This window comes from Aulonocara stuartgranti (assembly GCF_965226115.1).
Source record: "Aulonocara stuartgranti genome assembly, chromosome: 7".
In the NCBI taxonomy this organism is placed as follows: domain Eukaryota; kingdom Metazoa; phylum Chordata; class Actinopteri; order Cichliformes; family Cichlidae; genus Aulonocara; species Aulonocara stuartgranti.
In genome coordinates, this window is record NC_138945.1 from 52,616,478 (window position 1) to 52,636,816 (window position 20,339).

Here is a 20,339-nt window from a genome sequence, read left to right on the forward strand (position 1 = left end):
CCAAAATGATTCAGGAAGGCTTGCTTCAGCCGCAGGAAACGTGTTAAGGGAGCAAAACAAGAACGGTAGTCGTGTACTAGCACCGCAAAGAATAGCCAAACAACTCTGACATTCAAGTAGCACTGCAGTGTTTTCTTTTTACAGGATACTGTCAGGAGTGTGCTAAATGTAAAAGGAAACAAGGCAAAACAAAAATAACAATAGCATACAGTACAGTATAAAATCTAGCTATCATTCAGAGAAATTATTCTCAATACTGAGTGTAGGTTGATGTACAGTAGCTGGAGAATTTCAAGTACATTTTGTTCTACTCTATCTGCAGTCTGCTTGTCTGGAACAATATGCTGAGAAACGATGCACGACGAATGAACAAGCACAGGCAAAAAGAAAGGAAAATCTCACTAGTAAAGAAAAATAAGGACTTACGCAGCAGAATAAAACAACTGTGCAAAGAGATGGGCTTCACTTTGCTGTGCATCACATTGCCCAAAAATTTCAGTGTGACAGCTTTTAAAACTAGATTCAACTTCTCTGCCGTTTTTAAACACATTCGCTAATTTTCCTGTGACACTACGGTAACTTGACATGGCACTGTTTCAAAGAAACGGACACATTAAAAAGTCGACCTCATCCCATTAGGAGAGTCAGGCAATCTCTACAAACTACAAACGCGTTCTGATTGTGCGTAGCTTTGAGTGAAAAAAAGGAGCAGGATTGTGGTACACTATTTACCCTAAGTGCTTGTGTAAAGGCTATGCTTTGGGACTCTCACATTCAATATTGCATGACTGCAGTTTACACTTAAGGTTCCATTTTGCATTATGGTATAGGAAACCCTGCGTTGAAGCTTGCAGCTCTGCAGTGTGTTTGCAATGACCTCACTGAGGTAGAGACCTTGAAAGGATGCATGGTGCACAAAGAAAAGCATGAAAAACAAAACAATGGATATTCCCTTTTGAAGTGGAGTGGTAAACATGCAGAGTACAATACATTGCTGCTCAAGGGTATAAATAAGTGCATGACAGCATAAAAACGGGTTTGTGCATGACAGCATGGATCTGTTTTTTTTTTCCTATCATATTGACCCAAATCACCTGCTCACCTGGCATCATAGCATCATAGCAAACACGGTTTCAACACTAAGACAGAAGGTGGACCAGCTCTGCTCAACCACACAAACACCGCTGAACACAGAGGCACTTTCACTGGTCCTGTTGATGAAAGGGGGAAAGGCACTAGCAACTAAAGTCAGAATATATTTCTGATAAATATCCTTCTCGGTGGATTCAAAACCAGCATGACCTAAATTGGAGATGGAGACAGAAGCATGAGTTTAATCTGTTCTGTTGTCAAAAAAGAAGGTCCATGCAGTGCACTACTGACTAATACAGTAATCGGTGCTTATTAGGATTATATGCTTTTTTGATAATATTTATTCAGTTTCTTTGCCTACTCTTAAATGATAAACTCTGCATCCTGAAGGTAGGTTCGGATATATTTGACCACAATTCAGAGACATCCAGAATTTGATTTCCTTAGTTTTCCTGACAATAGGGCACCACAAAGTGCCAAGATTTAGCAACAAGCTGTATACTCACGTCATGCATTAAATATACCAGGATACAAAAGTACCTTAGTTGACAGACCATAATGCAGGTTACTTTTTTTTCATGCTATGATCTCATTTATGTACTGTTCCCTTAAGATTTAACATTCAATTTCTATACTTCTAAATGATTTGCATTTTCGAACCAAAAACTCATCCAGTGCACTCGGTGTGAAAACAGAATGGAAGAGGGGCAGGGTGGGGGGTTGTAGGAGGGAATGGAGGCAGCTATCCAAAAGAACATCCTTTCCGGTGTTGTGAGATATGTCTTGTGCATGCCAATATCAAAATGGAAAGTCTCTAATCATGCTCATGTGAAGCTCACGTTCTCATTGTGCTGTGTCGCGTCTAAAGGGCATGGCATTGAATCACTTGGTGATGACACAATTACAGCAACTGCTGAGGAAAAAAACGAAACTAAACAAAAATGAAACAGCAGCATTGCAGATGTCTGTGAAGCAAGTAGATCGCCGTCTGTTTATATCCAAACAAGAGAGATCAGTCTTCCTCCTATAAGGTGCTTTGCCGAGTAGAAGATCCTTTGCGGAGAGAACGGGGAATGGAGGGAGGGTGTGTGTGGGTGGGGGTGGCGGGGGGAGGTCTCCTAACTTTTTTTGGCGCTTACCATTTGGCCGCAGATGCTTGCATGTCTGCAGTCATTTCTGGTGGGTTGTGCAACTTGCTGAAATGTTATCTGTACTCCATGCATATAAGATTTTAATTATCACACTGTGGTCTGAGAAGACGGCGTGTGCTCTGGGTCCTCGAGGGAGCCTGGTGTGTGTGTAATGATCAATGTCTTCTCTCTGATGTGACTATATATTTGTAGTATCAGAATAATAATTCTTTCTACCTGTCATGTACTCTAACAGCTTTGTTTTGTTTTTTTTCTGCTTCCTTTCGGTATAGCTGAGCATAATTGCAGGCCTAATGCCATAGAGTGCTTTGGGGAGGTAAATGAAGCATTCCTAACTTACAGTCTACTCCATCTATAACAGTCTCGTAGAGAGACTAAAATTCCTAGCTAGTGTCTAAACATCAGTAAGCAGCTTGCTTTTGTTTACACAGTTCTGGTTGGCTATAGTGCAATTGCCAGTTCTGAGGTTTGCCTCCCTAAAGTTATCGATGCTATTGTTTATGTCTCCATCAATCTCCATGTACTCTGATTTGCTGACGGTAGACGAACTACGGCGGCTGGAGTTGGTTTCAGACGGGATGTTGGGAGTGCTGACGTTGAGCAGCTGGGCTTGCTCTTCTCCCTCAGTTTCCCTGTGGTAGAAGTAGTTGAAGTTGGACACGATGACAGGCACTGGGAGAGCAATTGTCAACACTCCAGCGATGGCGCACAGAGATCCAACAATCTTGCCTCCTATAGTGACCGGGACCATGTCCCCATAGCCCACAGTTGTCATGGACACAACAGCCCACCAAAATGCATCCGGGATGCTGCCAAAGTGCGAATCTTGCTCCTCTGCCTCAGCAAAGTAGACAGCACTGGAGAACAAGATGACTCCAATGAACAGAAAGAAGATCAGCAGTCCTAGCTCTCGCATGCTGGCCTTGAGGGTCTGTCCCAAAATCTGGAGTCCTTTAGAGTGTCGTGACAGCTTGAAGATCCTAAACACCCTGACCAGACGGATCACCCTGAGTATGGCCAGAGATGTTGCCTGCTCTCCCACCCCCTCGTTTTCTGGGTCTTCAGCCAGCTCAGTGCCAAGTGTAATGAAGTAAGGGATGATGGCCACTATGTCAATCGTGTTCATCATGTTCTTGAAGAAGGCCGGTTTGCTCGGGCATGCTAGGAAGCGTACTATCAACTCAAAGGAGAACCAGATTATACAGAGAGTCTCGATGATGAAGAAGGGGTCAGTAAGGATGTCGGGCTTATAATAAATTGTAATGTTCCCCACTCTCTCTATTCGGCCTGCTGGATCCTCTTTCAGTTGTGGTAAAGTCTCTAAACAAAATATAACTATTGAAATCAGGATCACCATCACGGACACTATGGCAATTCCCCTGGCAGGGCCCGAGCTTTCTGGGTGCTCGAAGAGGAGCCAAATCTGACGCTGGAACTCCTTCTCGGGTAAAGGACGCTCTTCCTCCCTGATGAAGCCCTCATCCTCACGAAACTTCTCCATCGCCTCTACTCCCAGCTCGTAAAATTTGATTTCTTCTGAGAACATATCCAAGGGGACATTCACCGGTCTTCTCAGCCTCCCCCCAGACTGATAGTAATAAAGGATGGCATCGAAGCTGGGACGGTTTCTGTCGAAGAAGTACTCATTTCTCAGAGGATCAAAGTACCGCATCCTCTTTTTCGGGTTGCCCAACAACGTCTCCGGAAACTGGGAGAGCGTTTTCAGCTGCGTCTCAAAACGAAGACCGGCTATGTTGATAACCACCCTCTCGCAGCACTCGTGGTCAGTGTGGTCAGGGGGGTAGGTGTCCTGAGGGTGGCCAGGGACAGCTGAGGTCTCGTCCATATTATCGCCCGCTACTACGGTCATTTTGGGACGAGGAGGTGATTAAAAGAGGGGGAGGAATTTTGCTGGGGTGTTGGTTAGTCTGGCTGAGCAGGCATTCAGGATTGGGAGGAAATTTTCCACTCCTCAGCTCCCCGCACCCCTGAAACTGTTGGAGACGGCCCCAGATACTAGGGGGGGGGCTGGCTGCTTTGCCTCAGTGCGGCTCCACTGTGGTTCTTGCTGGCTTGACCATTGCTCCTCTCCGGTGCATCTGCAGCTATTGTTGCTGCTGCCTCTGTCACCAGGAGAGAGGAAGAAAGGCAGAGATAGAAAGAGAGAGAGAGGGAGGGAGGAAATAATGGGATCAAACAGCCCAAGATATTTGCTGTATCAGCATTTTCTGCAGTTTATTTATTTATTTATTTATGTCTCTCAGTGTGCATTGAGTGCAGTTATCCAACATTTAACGTGTAAGGAAACACATGTGGTGGAGAATTTCTGTAAAATGTGTCAAATATGACCACTTTAAAGCTCCCTCTACAACTTAATAGTGACTTTCTAGTGGTGATATGATGCGGCAGTTATTTTCTACCCTGGCTTAAAATTCCTATTAAAAACAAAATCCACTGGCATTTTCATGTAGTTGCAAAATATTTCCGTAAAACGCTGACAAAGAAACGCAGGATCTCTTTCTTACAGAAGAACAACAGTGATTTGTCCTACGCCACTCACAACAGCCTGAATTATGACGCATAACATTAGCTGTTATTACTATTTGTACATGTAAGCACCCTGCAGCCCAAGTGCGGGGGAAATGTGCAAAAGCAGTAGAGTGAAAACATTTCAGCACCCCCACCACCACCACCACCAAAAAATCTACCTATGAATAAAAATAATCTAACCAGAAAGTGTTACATAAGTTTCGAGGCTTACCGTGGTTTGATCTTGAAAACGTCTTGAATGCGTCTTATCCTCGAGTAAAATCACCCAACAGCAGCGCGCCAGTGGGTGTCATGTGGCAACTTCACATTGTACCAGCAAAAAGAAGAAGAAGAAGAAGGAGAGGAAGAAGAAGAAAAATCCTAGAACCTCACTGTGCCCATCTCCATCCAAACTGTGTCAGTAAAGCACGATACAAAATCAGGTTTTTAAAGAAAAGAATTCTTGAAATGGGGTAGTGAGGGGAGCCTGAGATGGAAAATGAGCGAAATAAAAAAAAAGGGAGAGAGGATCGCAAAGCTGCGGCGTTGGCGGCACGGTGCTGTGAGCAGCTCGCTGTATACCGCAGGAGAAAATCTTGCACTGCAGTTCGGGGGGGAGATACATTAAGGGGCAATAAGCGAGCCCTTGACATTTCCAGACATCACTGCATCAGCAGAAATCTGTTTTGGTTTTTTTTTTTTTTTTTGCCACTAGACAAGATGACGGGTAGAGTGGGCTTCAAGGCGGCATCGAGAGCGAAATGTTTCTGTTTTTTTTATGAATAAATAAATAACATTGGTGAGCTGAGAGAGAGTCAAGTGTGGCAGCGATGTCCAAATGTTTGCTCAACAGTGTCAAGCATGTTTTGCTGTGCGTTTTACATGCAAGTGCAGGGGAGGCGAGGGAGAAAAGAGGATGGGGAGGAGAGGGGAGAGGGAGGGCAGCAGAAGGAGGAGGAGGAGTTGGAAGGTTTCGACGCAATGCAGACCGGCTCTACCAAAGCACGCCGCCAGAAGTTCTCCATACACCACAAAAACAAGAACGCTCGTGTGCCAGCGCTGGTGCAATCACACCGCAAAGAAAATACAGAGATCCCCGGAACCCACTCCACGTCACATCTGAGATCATCTATATCTTAGAAAATGAGAATCTAATCAGTTGTTTGGCGATTAAAGCATCCGCTTTCCTTTCCGTCTCTTAATGATTTAAGGATTAAATCGTTAGTTGGTCGCGTCAAGGACTTCGATGCGCAAGTCTGTATCTGAGCCAGTGCATACCAGATTCGGTGTAGTAAGTTTGAACATTGCACTAATGAAGAGCGTGCTACATTTTACTCATCAGCAATCGGTTTGAAGCCCTTAAAGCTACAAAGTACTGCTTCCTCTCCAGGCTGTGCAGCTCTCACATCCGATTCTTTATCATACGGAGTTTAAAAGGTTCCTCAGTGGTGAAGTCGCTGTTAGATTTTGGCCCCTGAAGGCATGCAGGTGTACCAAAAAAGGTGGGGAATTTTCCATAATGCTCCGCTGATGACTTTCAGCACCGCGGACAGCGCAGATGATTGATCGACGTCTGAAAACTTCCTTCGAAACAAAAATGAATAAAAATAAAATAGACGCACTGACAACGAAGCAAGTAAATAATCTGCTCCATTAGTTAATTGCTGAGCTGTATGCAGATACCTGACGGTGTGAGCAGATGGGCTCCTCTTACTTAAAGCAAGCATCTTCTAACTTTCAAAAACACAGAATAAACACAAAAGTCGGGTGATCGGATTTCTGTCTAATTTCTTAAAATGTGCTTAAAGACAAACCCCTTCATTTATCACTATGACATTTTATTAGGTTAATTGGTTTCGTGGCAAGACAATCCGATGTCTGCTTCTGCGCCCATTTTCCACGATTCAGCACCAAAAGTGATAAAAACGTATTAAACTAATTAGTGAGCATAGATTTTATTATTTAATTTTCTTTTTTTAACAAAGGGTTTGGTGTTTTTCTTTTCTGCTCTCCTCGGTGAAACAATGAAAAATGACAAGTGGTATTTTCTTCTTCATGAATCATTTATCAAAAGGATTAAGTTAAGTTCACGTTCGTGTTTACATTAGAAAAATAAATATTTTATTACATTTTTAATCCACAATGAATTCAGGTCATGCAGACGTTGCATTGTAATGCTCTGGCCTAAGATAAAATAAAGGTACTTTTTTTTACAACGTTGCATTATAAGCGGCAAGAGAGCAATATATACACAGTTCTTCTATACAAAGAATGCATGGTCATTTTTAAAGCGTACACAAAAGAATGTTTTTTTCTAACACAAAAACGTATGTCCATTACACAAGACTGAACCTTTTCCATGCGTTTCCACTGTAATGTCTCTGTAGGTTATAATACTGGCTGTGCGAGAATAGTCCGTGAGAAACAGATCCAGTGTTTTGGAGGAGAAGAGAGCGCCACGCGTGTGTCTTGTTGTGACTCTGTGGGAACAACAAGCTCCACTTAATCTTCTGCCTCCTGCAAGTAAGCACAAAACAAAACCCACCCCGTTAACATTTAGGAGGTGAGGGAAAGCAGTCGAGCATGTGCTGACCTTACTTAACCGCCACAAGTATCCGGATACATACAGAGTCAAATAGCAGGATCTCGGGGGCTTATGGCTAAATCAGTAAAGGCCAACTGCAACAGTGCAAAGACACTTAAGCTAAAGCGTTAATTTTGCGCACTGAGGAGCCTGAGCAGGAGTGCTGACTGCATGGATTTTTATCATCCACACAGCGGCGCACAGAGCTCACTTGTCACAGACCAGAGTTCCACAGAAGCACATGTCCCAAAGAAAAATAAAGACAGTGACGATTTCTCTCGTCTTTCATATTGTTAACTTTGAATTTCACATTTTTTTGAGATTTTATAGTGCAAGAAGAAAATTTCATCAAATTAAAACGTGACACACACAGGGCTGGAGTCCCTGTTAACACACAAATGTACCATCCAAGAGGTCATTAGATCTTGACATGGGGGCTAAGGTGAAGCAGCAAGGTTTACAAAAAGCAGGATAAAAGTGATTAAGAGTGGGCACGAAAAACTGTTCACCACAAATCAACATCTGAGCGCCAAGTGCTCTCGTGACTGCAGCCATCTCGCCACAGAGCAGCCAAATACAGACACGCACATGGCCAGCATAAATCCCCGCTCTGGTTTACACGACGATTGTTTTTTTAGTGGTTCTGTTTATTACTGGTGCCGAATTCTTTTCTCTGGTTTTATTTAAAAAACAATAGTTTTCATTAACAAAAAAGGATAATGTGCGCTTTGTTTTCCAATGCCTTTGTGCGTAAACAAAGTAAGGCCACATCACTATTGTCATCTACAGAGGGTTTAAAAAAATCTGCAGTCAAACCAAAGTCAGGAAAATCTCCCCAGTTTTATTTTTGCTTGTTTACTGGAATTTCCTCTTCGAGTCTGTTATCATAAACTGTTCACTGATGGTGTGAAAGCCACAACAATGAGCGTAATGTTTTTGTTTTTTTGTTTTTTTTTAAATACCTGTGTGTTACATAAGCGGGAGGAATTACTGTTTTCTTCATTCGTTTTAGTGAAATCAAGTCAAGCTTTATTCTGAGGTGAGTTACAGACAAAAGGCTCAAAACGCCCACAGAAACCTGTGTCCACTGAAACAAAACTCACCAGATTTTTTGAGGTCTTCTTTATACATCTGTCAGTTTCACTGTGTATGTCTCCACTGGAGTCACGTGTAGATGTGTCAGAGCTTCTAAGTCGTCGCTTTCTTGGTAGGACTCGGTTTTGGAGAACGACTGGTTACTTTTGATCGAATCACTTTCACCGAACGAGGGCTGCGGCTGATGTCCACAGGTCACGTGTACGTATTGGAGGTTTTCTTCCTGTTTGTTCTCTCTGTGGTAAAAATAATTGAAATTGGACACGATCACAGGAACAGGTAGCGCTATAGTCAGCACTCCGGCGATGGCGCACAAGGATCCGACGAATTTACCTCCGATAGTGGAGGGATACATATCTCCATAACCGACTGTGGTCATTGTCACCACGGCCCACCAAAACGCATCAGGTATACTTGTAAATCCAGACTCGGGGTCATCTACTTCAGCAAAATAAACCGAACTTGAGAATAAAATAACTCCAATTAGGAGGAAAAATATAAGCAGCCCCAGCTCCCTGAGGCTCGCATGAAGCGTTTGCCCGAGAATCTGCAGGCCCTTTGAGTGTCTGGAGAGTTTAAAAATCCTGAAAACACGGACCAGACGGATGACCCTCAGTATGGCTAGCGAGGCCGCCTGCTGACTGCTGCCCTGATGCTCTGCGAGATCAAGGCCCAGGGTGATGAAATACGGAGCAATGGCTATAACATCGATTAGGTTCATCATGTTTTTGAAGAAAGCCGCTTTACTGGGACACGACAGAAACCTCATGGTGAATTCAAAAGAGAACCACACAATGCAAAGTGTCTCCACCATGAAAAATGGATCTGTGAACGGACTAGGCGCTTTCCCTTGCGCACTTGCATTGACCTGGTTGTCATGCACTGCGGGGACCTCTCTGAACTCGGGCAAAGTCTCTAAGCAGAATATAACAATGGATATTAAAATAACCATAACAGACACGATGGCAATCATCCTTGCGGGTCCGGAACTCTCTGGATACTCAAACAGAAGCCACAACTGGTGCTGAAACTCGTTGGAAGGCATCGGTCGGTCCTCCTCCCGAGCCAAGCCCTCGTCCTCTTTGAAAAGCTCTATGGTCTCTTCCTCGAGTTCATAAAACTTTATTTCTTCCAGGAAAATATCCACAGGTACACTGACGGGCCTCCGAAGCCTTCCTCCGGACTGGTAATAATAGAGGATAGCATCGAAGCTCGGTCTGTTCCTGTCAAAGAAGTATTCATTTCTCAGCGGATCAAAAAAGCGCATCCTTTTACGTGGATCTCCCAAAACCGTGGTCGGAAAGCGAGAGAGTGTTTTTAATTGCGTCTCAAAACGCAGACCTGAGATGTTTATGACCACCCTCTCGCTGCACTCCTGGTCTGCTGATTCCACGTCTGCAGCATCTTGTAACAAAGGAGTAACGGCTACAGTCTCTTCGTGGTTCTCCACCACAGTCATCTTTTTCACCCCGCCGAGGGTAAACCCGTCACTCACCTCCTTGGAGGCTTCCTCTTGCCCTTTTGCTTGCACTCCCTCCTGTCTCTCTTTCTCATGCAGCCGCCCGAGATTCAGGCCAAGTCCCTCCTTTTCTTTCTTTCTTTCTTTTTTTTTAATCTAAAACTATTTTTACTTGGTGATATGCAAAATGATTTGGTTGTTGTTGATTTACGCCGCCCTTTTGTCAGGTTAGTGCCTCTGAACTGTCAACTTTCAGTGGTGCACACAGATCTCCACTTGCATATGCTATACCAAGAGAAGGCTATCATATTCACACCATTTAAATCTCCAAAGCCCTCCCCAAGTTGGAACACCAGATGACACTTGCTGCTGCCGTCCCTCTCATACCAGTCACTGCACTGTGGCAGTGCAGTGATTTTCCAAGTAAACATGTAGCCTTAGAACACGTACTTTCAATTTGAATTTTATGTTTTGCGTGATATTCCACACTTTATAGTGCCCTGTCTTGTTTTGTTCAGAGTGGGGGCTGATACCTTTTCTTTTTGTTTTCAGATTCAGAGTCTATTCAGAAACGCAGTCTCTCACTCTGCAGGTCCTTCATTCATGAAATCATTGGGTTATTCTTGTTCCAAGGGGAACCTCCACAACCCAGGCTGTTTCTACTTTGGGCCACAGCCTGGTATTTTAGATACCAGATGTACAGATGAATGTAACAAACAGATATAGCTTAGTTGAGCGCCATGAGGGGTTTTCTTCTGCAGCTACTCATTAGAAGTGTCTTGAAATGAATTAGATGAAATAACCTGAATGCTTTGACGTTCTGGGCCTCGTTTAACCAGGGGCCAGTGGAAACTGCTGGCTTGACTGATACTTGAGCAGCCAGAAAAGATGGAGCCTTCTGGAAGCTGCAGCCAAAATAACATTCATGGCTTCTTTTATTTAAAGGGCTCAATTATATAAGTTGGAGCAAGTGGAGCCCCAGAAGACAACTGACCTATAGCCTCATGGTTACTGATATTCAGAGGTGTCGAGCAACTCAGTTGCAATTCTTCAGACCTCGTTAGGCCCTTGTCAGACTGCAAATCCAATCAAACAGGATAAAATGTATTATTTTTCTCTTTCTAACAGTTTGAATCTGCCGCTACAACTAGTGAAGATTAGATAATAATGAAACATACAGACAATGTGCGGCCTACACGGTGAACTTATATGTGCACTGCAGCAGCAGAGTGATCTAATTATAGCTCGATTTTTCCACTTTCATAAAGCTGTGTCAGTTAAGTCATATACTGCAGACACACAAGCACAACAATAGCACCGGGGTGCTAATCAGGGTTATTAAATTCAAACGGGATGCTTTGCCTTATTATGCATACACAGACAGTATTTTACAGATAATTATATTCCATTATAAGTATATTTCACACCAAAGGGCGTGCTTCTTTTTTTTACTGCAATGTTAACAAACCAAAGTTGTCAATAGAGCTCAATTGTTCACCTGCTGAACAAAAGGTTGGATCTCAGACTCGCATGTCAGTTTTAGGACATTGTTCCACCTGCTAATGTGTTAGCATATAGCATTCTCCAAATGACTGTCTGGGTCAAGCCAAGGTGTCAGGCCTTGGCTGTATCCAGGGAAACAAACAATAACAAACAAGTTAAGGAAGTGACACATGGCGCTCGCGTATCTGTCAGAGCAAAAAGAAAAGGCTCAAAGAATCCACAGTTGATAGTTCAGCGAGGATGGGCAGCAACGTCCTTCGGGGTATTCATCTGATCCCATTTGATTAGTTGCTAAGAGTATGAAATTGTACTGTGCGTGTGAAATTGTACGCACACACACACACACAAAGTATCCATTTAAACCTGTGGATGGATATACATGTGCATGCAATGAGACACATGCCATTCAGCCAGCAGGGTGCATGAACGCTGACAGTAAGGAACCTCCCATCATTATTAATGGCCTGACCTATGATTGTCAGAGAATCCCTTGGCAACAAGACCAGGTGAGTTCACCGAGCACCTCATACATTAAAAACTTTCTTTCTGGTTTTGTTGAGAGCATTTTTTATCATCATATTTTAATAACTCTGAGAGCAAATATGAACTATATTGATTTTCAAAATAGCACGATGCAAATCATGTAGAAGCTGAGCGAATAACAGATAGCCACGTCTTAAAATGAACACCTTCTAATAATCATATATTACTATAACATTTCAGCACTGCTCACATATTAAGATGAGCACTAACTATATTTCTTGAAAAGGCGTCGATATATATATTAGCCTCGTGATTAATTGCACCTGATCCGTTGAAGCTTGCCTTTGTCTAAATATACACAGGTTGAGTTTCCCGGCTAACCCATTACAGACGTGAGGTAATCACAGTAGCAACTTGCGTGAGTGACCCCCCTTGGCTTTCAGCTCCTCCCCAAGCCCAGGCCAAGAATTTGCCAAGTGTACGTGTGTATTTCTGTAAGCGTGCATCTGGCGCTGGTGCGGCTGGTGAATGAACGCATGTGTGTATCATGTTTGCGTGTGTGAGGGTGTGTTAATAAATAAGTTGAAAGAGGAGTTTTTCTAAGGTCAGCAACGCGAGTCAGCAGGTCCTTCGGATCGTATCGTTGCGGTGCCAGTGACTCTGCTCAAAATGAAATAGGTGGCATTTGAGCCAGTCTGACGTATGCCCTTTAACGCTGGTGATGACAGCTTCTCAGGCTGGAATGAGTCTATAGCGGTGGAGTTATATCTGGGAAGCTTTATGGTAACTCTGAAGACTTATACAACAATCCCAAGTACAGATAGAGAATGAGGGGGCTGTCAAGAGCCCATTTAGGTTCAATTTGAGCCAAATTGACATAAAGTCAATCATTTTTACAGGTCTGATGAACATCAGATGAATTTTTGACAGCACAATCCATCTTTACTCAAACTTCTTTAGTCATCCGTCCTAGGCGTTTGACCTTCACCACATAGAAATGTGTGAGTTATTAGTGTGACAGTAGAAGGTGGCTTTCTTTTTCCTCCATGCAAAGTGGAAAGTTTCTGTGAGATATGCAACTTTAAGGCATGTCAGTGAGAGCTGGATTTATGACATCACATGTACCAGTGACAGTGGGTGACTGGCACAGGCGTGTTGTGGATATATGGGGACATATTCATCTTCAGCGGGGAGGGAGGAGTAGGTGCGATTTTAAGATTACGAAAGTAAGAAAATTACAAAAGTAATATAAATGCGCTGTATAACAACTGCTACAGCAGCAGGTCAGTGATGTTTATTAAATAGATAGTAAGGCTCTGGTTCATTGTGAATTACAGTTATTTCTTGTATATAAACAACGGGTACATTCACACAGTGTATGAATGTTATATCTGGGAAGCTTTATGGTAACTCTGAAGACTTATACAACAATCCCAAGTACAGATAGAGAATGAGGGGGCTGTCAAGAGCCCTTTTAGGTTGTGTGTGTGTGAATGGGTGGATGACTGAATGTAGTGTAGAGCGCTTTGGGGTCCATAGGGACTAAGTAAAGCGCTATACAAATACAGGTCATTTACCATTTACCATTTACAAAAACACAAAAAGGTTTATGACTTTGTTGATCAAAATGTTGTTTAAATCAACTAATTTTAGTTCAACTAAACATTTTAAATTATTCAAAATTTTAAAAAGTCTTACACATCCTCCTATATTGCAGTTTGAACTTTTAGCAGGGGGGTCAAACATAAGGCTTGGGGCTCAGAATCAGCCCGGCAAAGGCACCAACCTGGCCCACTGAATTAATAAAATGTGAACTATATTCACATTCTATAATAAATTGTATGGCTTTTCCGAACGATTAAAAGCCTCCCACCGTGGTCTTTCATACTAGACCAAAGTAATTAACTAAGAGATAAACAGTTGAAGTTTGTGTTTTATACACGACAGTCTTGCCAACGCGCTGCCAGAACTTCCTCTCTAATTTTAGACATTTATTTCTTACAATTTAAGTCTAAAGAGTCATGCTGAACGATTTCTTTCATTTGCAGTGGCAGAGACGTATCATTGAAATTGCACTTCTTTGCCTTATACGAAGATATCTGAGGGAGTTAAACATCTTTGCACTGAAGACAGGGGATTTTCCCTGGACTGGCCCACTTAAAATCAAAGTGACCCACAATGTAAAATGAGTTTGACATCACTAACATGTGTACAACAGCATGTGTGTGTTTTATATATGTGTGGGTTTAATCCTATATAACCGTTTTTATTACACATTTTAATAATAGGACTGCCTACATTTTAATCAAGCATCATTGTGCACTGAAAACATTCTGTTTTAAACAAGTTTAACTCTGTTTTAATTTGCACATATCACAACTTGCATATTAGTATCAGTGCATACTTGAAAGAACAACTCAGATGCAACCCCTATTTAGGGTTTATACTACTTTAAATACGCAAGAGGCCTTCTCGATGTCGCCTACAAGGCAAAGTCGTCTTGAATTTTGCCCAAGACTCCTACTGGAATTCTGATCAAGTGATAATGGCTATTCTTAGTCAAAAACTGATACAGTAGGGTAAACTACGTGCAGCTTACAGCATACATTTTGGTCTTCACTCATCAGCCAATGTATATGGCAAAGATGTGAGGACCATGCGCAGCTGCATCTAATTAATAGTGTGAAAGTTTTTGCCTAATAGCACCTAAGCTGTGTTTATACCATTCCCATTACCCACTCTGCAAGTGAGGAAAGTACGTAGTCCCCTCACTCCGAGGTGTCTGTACCCAGGGCTTCCACTTTAGAAAGAGGATACCCCACTCAAGCTGTTTGCCAGTTCCTGCATTTTGATAGCCACCACTTTTAGACTGCAGTCATCTGAAGTTGATGTTCCTGTTTTTGCTGATAGGTAATGAAGCATGCAGCAAGACTTGAAACTGGATGCCTCAAATCCAGAGGGCAGGGTTCTTTGGAATTACCTCTGCATGTCCCATCCCACACCTACCTCGGATTATCATTTCACTTCTTGATCAAGCCTTTCCCTTTTTTAGCAGGCAGTGTCGTCCAAAATCCAGGCTGAGGTGGGGGGTGGGTGGGGTGGGGTAGGCAACTCCAGGCGGATCAGTTCACAGGAGAACCACACGTGGGGTATTAATCAAAGGTGACTTCAAAGGTCTCAAATTACAATTTTCTTTATTGGTAACTTTATGTTTATATCATCCTCCCCTCAGACTCCTCTTTCTTGGCACTGGGAGCTCCTGTTAGCTGCTGTTTGTATATGTTTGTGTGCACGTTCTCATCATGTTGAGCACAGCCAGAGTGTTTCAATGCATCACACAGGACCTGATTTATCTGCAGTATCTGAAGCAAACTGATTTGCATTTGTAAAGATCTGCTGTTTTCCCTGCTTTAAAATCAATTTGGGGGCTAGGCTGGGCAACAGCTTTCATTTTATACTACACTACTGTAGACTTAAAATACATAAAATAATACTTCATATATGCTTAAGATGGACAGACTGCCAGCAATGCAAACAGACTCCCCCAGAGTGTCTATGTGTATATATAGTAACATTTAACTTCTAAACCCTCATCAGGCAAATGGTTAATGACAAAGAGAAGACCTCTTATACAGGAAGCTTAAGTCATACAGACACCCACATTCTGCAGGTGCTTCACAAGGTGAGACTGAACTTTCTTGTGAGACTGTTTACAAAATTACTATAATTTAGTGAACTAACTAATAGAACAATATACAGCTTTTACTACTACTGCCTACTTTTGCCTAAGTCACCTTCATGCTTAGAAAACAGCTCGGACTCATCAGGGGACCTTTTGATGTGTACTTTGGTGTCTGGCACTTGGAAGTAGATCCTTTGTGTTATGTTTACATACACTGCTAAGATGGTGAAAGGTTGCTTAACAGGGGGACTGAATATGAACATATACACAGTTACCAGTTGGGGGTTCTGTGACTGATAGAGATAGAATAATGAGAGGAAGAGAGAGAGTATTGTGGTATGTAATGGATGGCTAGCTACTGCTGAATACACGTTCCACTATAAACCAAGCTCCATCTCCGTTCTTCTGTCGAATACACCACACTTTGGATTTTGTGGGCTGAGGGCACCAGGCCTCTGAATCCCGCAGAAGCTCAATCAGATTAGGATGTGAACTCTAGCTATTCTTGAGCTGTCTCCTCGATGTGGCTGTTCTGCTGGGTCCTTGTTATCAGGGAGCACCGCAGCCATCAGGAGAAGGGCTTGATTTGCAGAGATGCTTGGATAGATGGTATCTGTCAAATTGAAATATGCATGCCAAGGTCTCTTAACAGAACACCACCTTGCTATGAAAAGATCAATATTATTTGCATCACTTGTCAGTGGTTTAAATGTTTTGGGTGTAACTGAATCAAGAAAATAAGCATCATTAGGTTTTAATACCCCTTTTTGTCATGCTGCTCTGGTCACAAGTTGTTTTGGTGTCCTGTCAAGACCAAAGCAAGACCATGCTCAGAGTTTTGCTGAGGGTTGACCCCAAAATCTTCACATTTTCAATCTTCACATTACCTGCCGTGTTACAGTGTGTGCTGCACTGTCAAAGGGCTGCTGGACTCTGATATTAGGTCAGCCTGGAATCATCTGCATACAAGTTGTTGCCATGTGGCAGATAGTCTCCACCAGCCCACACCATGGAAATCTTGTGTTTTCTCTAAAACAAATGAAGCATTACTTCAATGTGTTCATAAACAGGGTCACCTTAAAGCAGAGGGGCTGATCTCCCTCTCTGCTTTCACTTAGCTTTCTGTTATTTGTTTTAAGATGATGCAGGGTGCTTGATGGTCCTATTGTATTTCTGCAAAGCAGCTTCTGAGCCCAGTGGATCTTTGGGTTACTCACATAACCGATGGAGAACTGGTTTTGTGATGACATCACATGCTGAGCTGTCCTGGGGTGCTTTGCAGTTTGTTGCACTTTGTATTCCAACTAAGAGTCAGTCAGCATGCTAAGAAAATAAACGCACAGCATGGTATATTTAACAGCCTCTCTTTTGAAGAGCCACCACTGCATAGTTCGGCTATTGTAAACACAGCACAATAACCTCTGTAAACCCTGTCATATTAAGAATTTACACTCGTGTTTGTGTCTGTATAGATGCTGTATTTTCATCTTTCAGCAGTGCTGTAATTGAATCCCGCTCACAGAGCAGCCCTCCGCAGTGAACCTTAGAGACTCCTATAAATAAACTGACAACTCTCCTTCAACACTTGCCTATATGGCATATGGAATGATTAGCTCATGGCTGGAGCCCTCTGATCTTACAGTGTGTAGCCACAACTATTTTCTGTCAGCTATTAGCATTGCTTAACTCGTGGATTGCATCAAGAATGGGGTCTCTGAGGAATTCATAAAATGTAGCTGTGTTGCTGTGTGTGTTGGCCAAACATTAACTTATTATGTGTAACATGATATTGTATTAACAGGATAATTTGTTACAAGAAATGTTTATAAGAGGACTTATTAAGATTGGTCAGTATAACTGTATAAATTGTTGTTTTGATCATTAAAAAGTGCAGTGAAATCTGCATCGATGGCAGCAATAGATAAAACAGATGCATTTAATCCCTTTGATTTTTGCGCTGTCCTGTAAAGACTTTGCTATGACATGTTCTTAATACTAATCTTGTCACCTCTACACTGTTGCAGAGGATCTTTTGGCATTTTTCACCTGTGTTGAGGAAAGTCTTACATGGATCAAGAAAAAGGATGGGCCAGCTAAGCTGCCTGCTCTATCCTCTGAACACCTTGCCATCACCGTGACGGAGACAGTGGTCACCTTTAGGTGCCTGTAGTAGAATAGCTCCAGCTCCAGTCCCTGCTTTCTTTTCAACTTTCTCATGTGCATGAAAACAACATGGAGCTTTCATGTCAGCTGTAATGGGTAAACACTCTTTACCCATTCTGAATGAGGCCATTTGTGTTGGATTTAAGACTTTTTTTAGCGCATTGTTAGTACTTATTTTAACATCATTTTCGACATTGCTGTTGATTCCTTCATCGACCACAGGTGTTATAGGTCACCAGTTCTAATGTAGGTATGATGCAGCACAAAACACTGGAGCTGGTAACCCAGTGCACCAGCATTTTTATTCAATAGGAGTATTTTTAGTTTCAAGCACACTGTACAAAAATATGACGCACAACTCTTGTTATGCATTTTACTTTTCATTTATTCAACATTAAGTGAAGTATTAATTTGAGGTAAGCCTTAAACTAACTGTTAGTTTTGATTCTTTGCTGTTAGATGATTTTATTTTGTTGAGCAGTTAATAAAGCTGCTATTTTGACTTGAGTTCAGTTCATTTGCCCTGTTTTAACTGCTCAGTGTTAGTTCATTTTGTACATGTTACGGTTCTGGGTCAGTTTCTACCCAGTATTTTGAGTTTATTATGTTTTGGTTTAATTTTGCATCAGGAATTGTTCTCTTGTTTGTGTTCTCATGCTTTGTGTGGGTTTAGTTCCATGTGTTTTTTTCTGTCGGTCTCTCAGTGTCGAGTCTGCGTCTTTGTGTAGTGTTCTTGTTTCCTGTTTTATTGTGAAGGTCTGCATCTCATGTGAGTGTGTGTGTGTGTTCAGTTTTACCTCTGTGTCGTCTTGTTGATTACTCCCAGCTGTGTTCCCCACCTGTGTGTAATCGCCCTGTGTTTCTCTGTGTGTATTTAAGTCGCGTCTTCTGTGTATCCACCCTGCTTCATCTGTGTGTTTCCCTGCTGTCAACCGTCATCTTTTTCCGCCCACTCTCATTCATGTCCAGGTTCGTGTTCTGTAGTCAGTTTGTTCCCAGTTTAGTTTAGTCTTTGCTCCGTTTGCCGTTTGTCCATTTCATTTTTGTGTTTAATAAACCACCCTCACACCTGTACAAGTGCCTGCGTTTGGATCCTCCTTTATTTTCCACACGGCTCATCTCACTCGCTGTGACAGTATATTTTTGCATTTTGGGGGTAAATAAAATGCACTTTTTCAAAATACCCACCGTGTCCTCGTGTCTAACCATCTCAGTCCCTCACAGTATACATATTATAAGTAAGTGTGTATATATATATGTGTGTGTGTGTGTGTGTGTGTGTGTGTGTGTGTGTGTGTGTGTGTGATGAAACGTGTGGGCTTCAACTGAGGCCACAACTCAGCATGAGTAAAACTGCATTATAAGGGATGAAAGAACGATGAAGAGGAAAGTCATACAACACTTGCTGGAAGCCAACTACACACTACTGGGGCACTTATTCTGTCAGTAAGCAAACTGAACTGCTAATACAAAGTAAAACACCACACTAACAAAACATGCAAACAAATGATATCACCAGCACAAGTGAGCAAACTCCCAGGACAACAACCGCTCATGTGACCTGGGTGCAGCCACCTATCAGGGTATGGCACTGACAACCCAAATACAGAGGCAAAATAAGTGAAAGCAAGCTTTAGCTGCTGATGAAAAGTTCAAAGGTAACGAAAAGAGAAGTATGAAAACACAGGCAGCCAAAGACACCAGGAGTACACACTGAGTAAATCTTACAAGGAAGGGGACACATCCAGGAACATACACAGATCCTCTGCCAGAGAGGAGACAGGACTATATTTAAACTGACGACTGTCTGGGGACTGACAAACAGGAGAGGAATGAGATGAAGGTAAAAGTGACACAGAGGTGAGATAATCACAAAACAGGAAGTAAAACAAGACAAGAATGCAAAGAAAGCTTTAAAGAAAAATGGGAAATAAACAAAAAAATATCACTAGAAATAGGATTATCATTAAACGCACAGAGAGGGTAGAAGTTCTTAGTAGTCTTCACAAGGGGTAACATGGGAAGATATCACATCAAAACTGCAAAAACTAAACAACACAGTAAAAACCTAATTACCACAGCAGCAATAACAACAACTACAGTGAATTAAACTGATTTCAAAATAAAATAAAACTTCCATACAACAGGACCTCTGTGACCGGAGGAGTCGTCCCCTGCTGGCCATTAGAGAGGAATTTTAAAGTTGCCTCGTATTTACTTAGTTTTTCATACCTCTGAGCTACATCCATGTTTTCTTAATAGTTTTTGATCTATCCTCATACTTAAAACACACAAATAGCTCTGATCGTATTGGCTATTGTTCCACAAAGGACCAACCAATCGGCTACGACTGCACAACTTATAGCCTGGCAAGCTATTTAATAACCAGACATTGTTACCTATAGTTTTTTCCCTGCTAAATTGTATTAGCATCCTCTAGCTTTGCCACAATAAAGTTATTTTGACAAATGCCATCAGAACAAGTTCTTTATCACTAATCTTCCTCTGAAAACAGTACATTTGTTTTTGCTACACTGAAACACTCTGCGTGCATTCTTTATTGTCTCACCACATACAGCATAGGGACTGACTACTAGC

The 20,339-nt window shown here is 42.2% G+C and overlaps 2 protein-coding genes across 2 annotated transcripts; both read right to left on the reverse strand.

Moving 5' to 3' along the window:
- Positions 1–2,205: 2,205 nt before the first annotated feature.
- Positions 2,206–5,204, reverse strand: LOC309712172 (potassium voltage-gated channel subfamily A member 1-like). Its single transcript, XM_082542799.1, has 2 exons — positions 5,005–5,204; positions 2,206–4,366 (listed from the first exon to the last, which is right to left on the reverse strand). Exon 2 carries the CDS (start codon positions 4,111–4,113, stop codon positions 2,638–2,640), a length of 1,476 nt encoding a protein of 491 aa, XP_082398925.1. The 5' UTR covers positions 4,114–4,366; positions 5,005–5,204; the 3' UTR covers positions 2,206–2,637.
- Positions 5,205–6,989: 1,785 nt separating this feature from the next.
- On the reverse strand, positions 6,990–10,241 carry LOC309710250 (shaker-related potassium channel tsha2-like). The gene is made up of 2 exons (XM_082539547.1): positions 8,460–10,241; positions 6,990–7,289 (listed from the first exon to the last, which is right to left on the reverse strand). The coding sequence occupies exon 1, from the start codon at positions 9,908–9,910 to the stop codon at positions 8,480–8,482; it is 1,431 nt and encodes a 476-aa protein (XP_082395673.1). The 5' UTR covers positions 9,911–10,241; the 3' UTR covers positions 6,990–7,289; positions 8,460–8,479.
- Between the last annotated feature and the right edge of the window lie 10,098 nt (positions 10,242–20,339).

Bases quoted from the DNA above. Each gene is read 5' to 3' on its own strand.
- LOC309712172 (XM_082542799.1), bottom strand. From the start codon at position 4,113: ATGACCGTAGTAGCGGGCGATAATATGGACGAGACCTCAGCTGTCCCT.
- LOC309710250 (XM_082539547.1), bottom strand. From the start codon at position 9,910: ATGACTGTGGTGGAGAACCACGAAGAGACTGTAGCCGTTACTCCTTTG.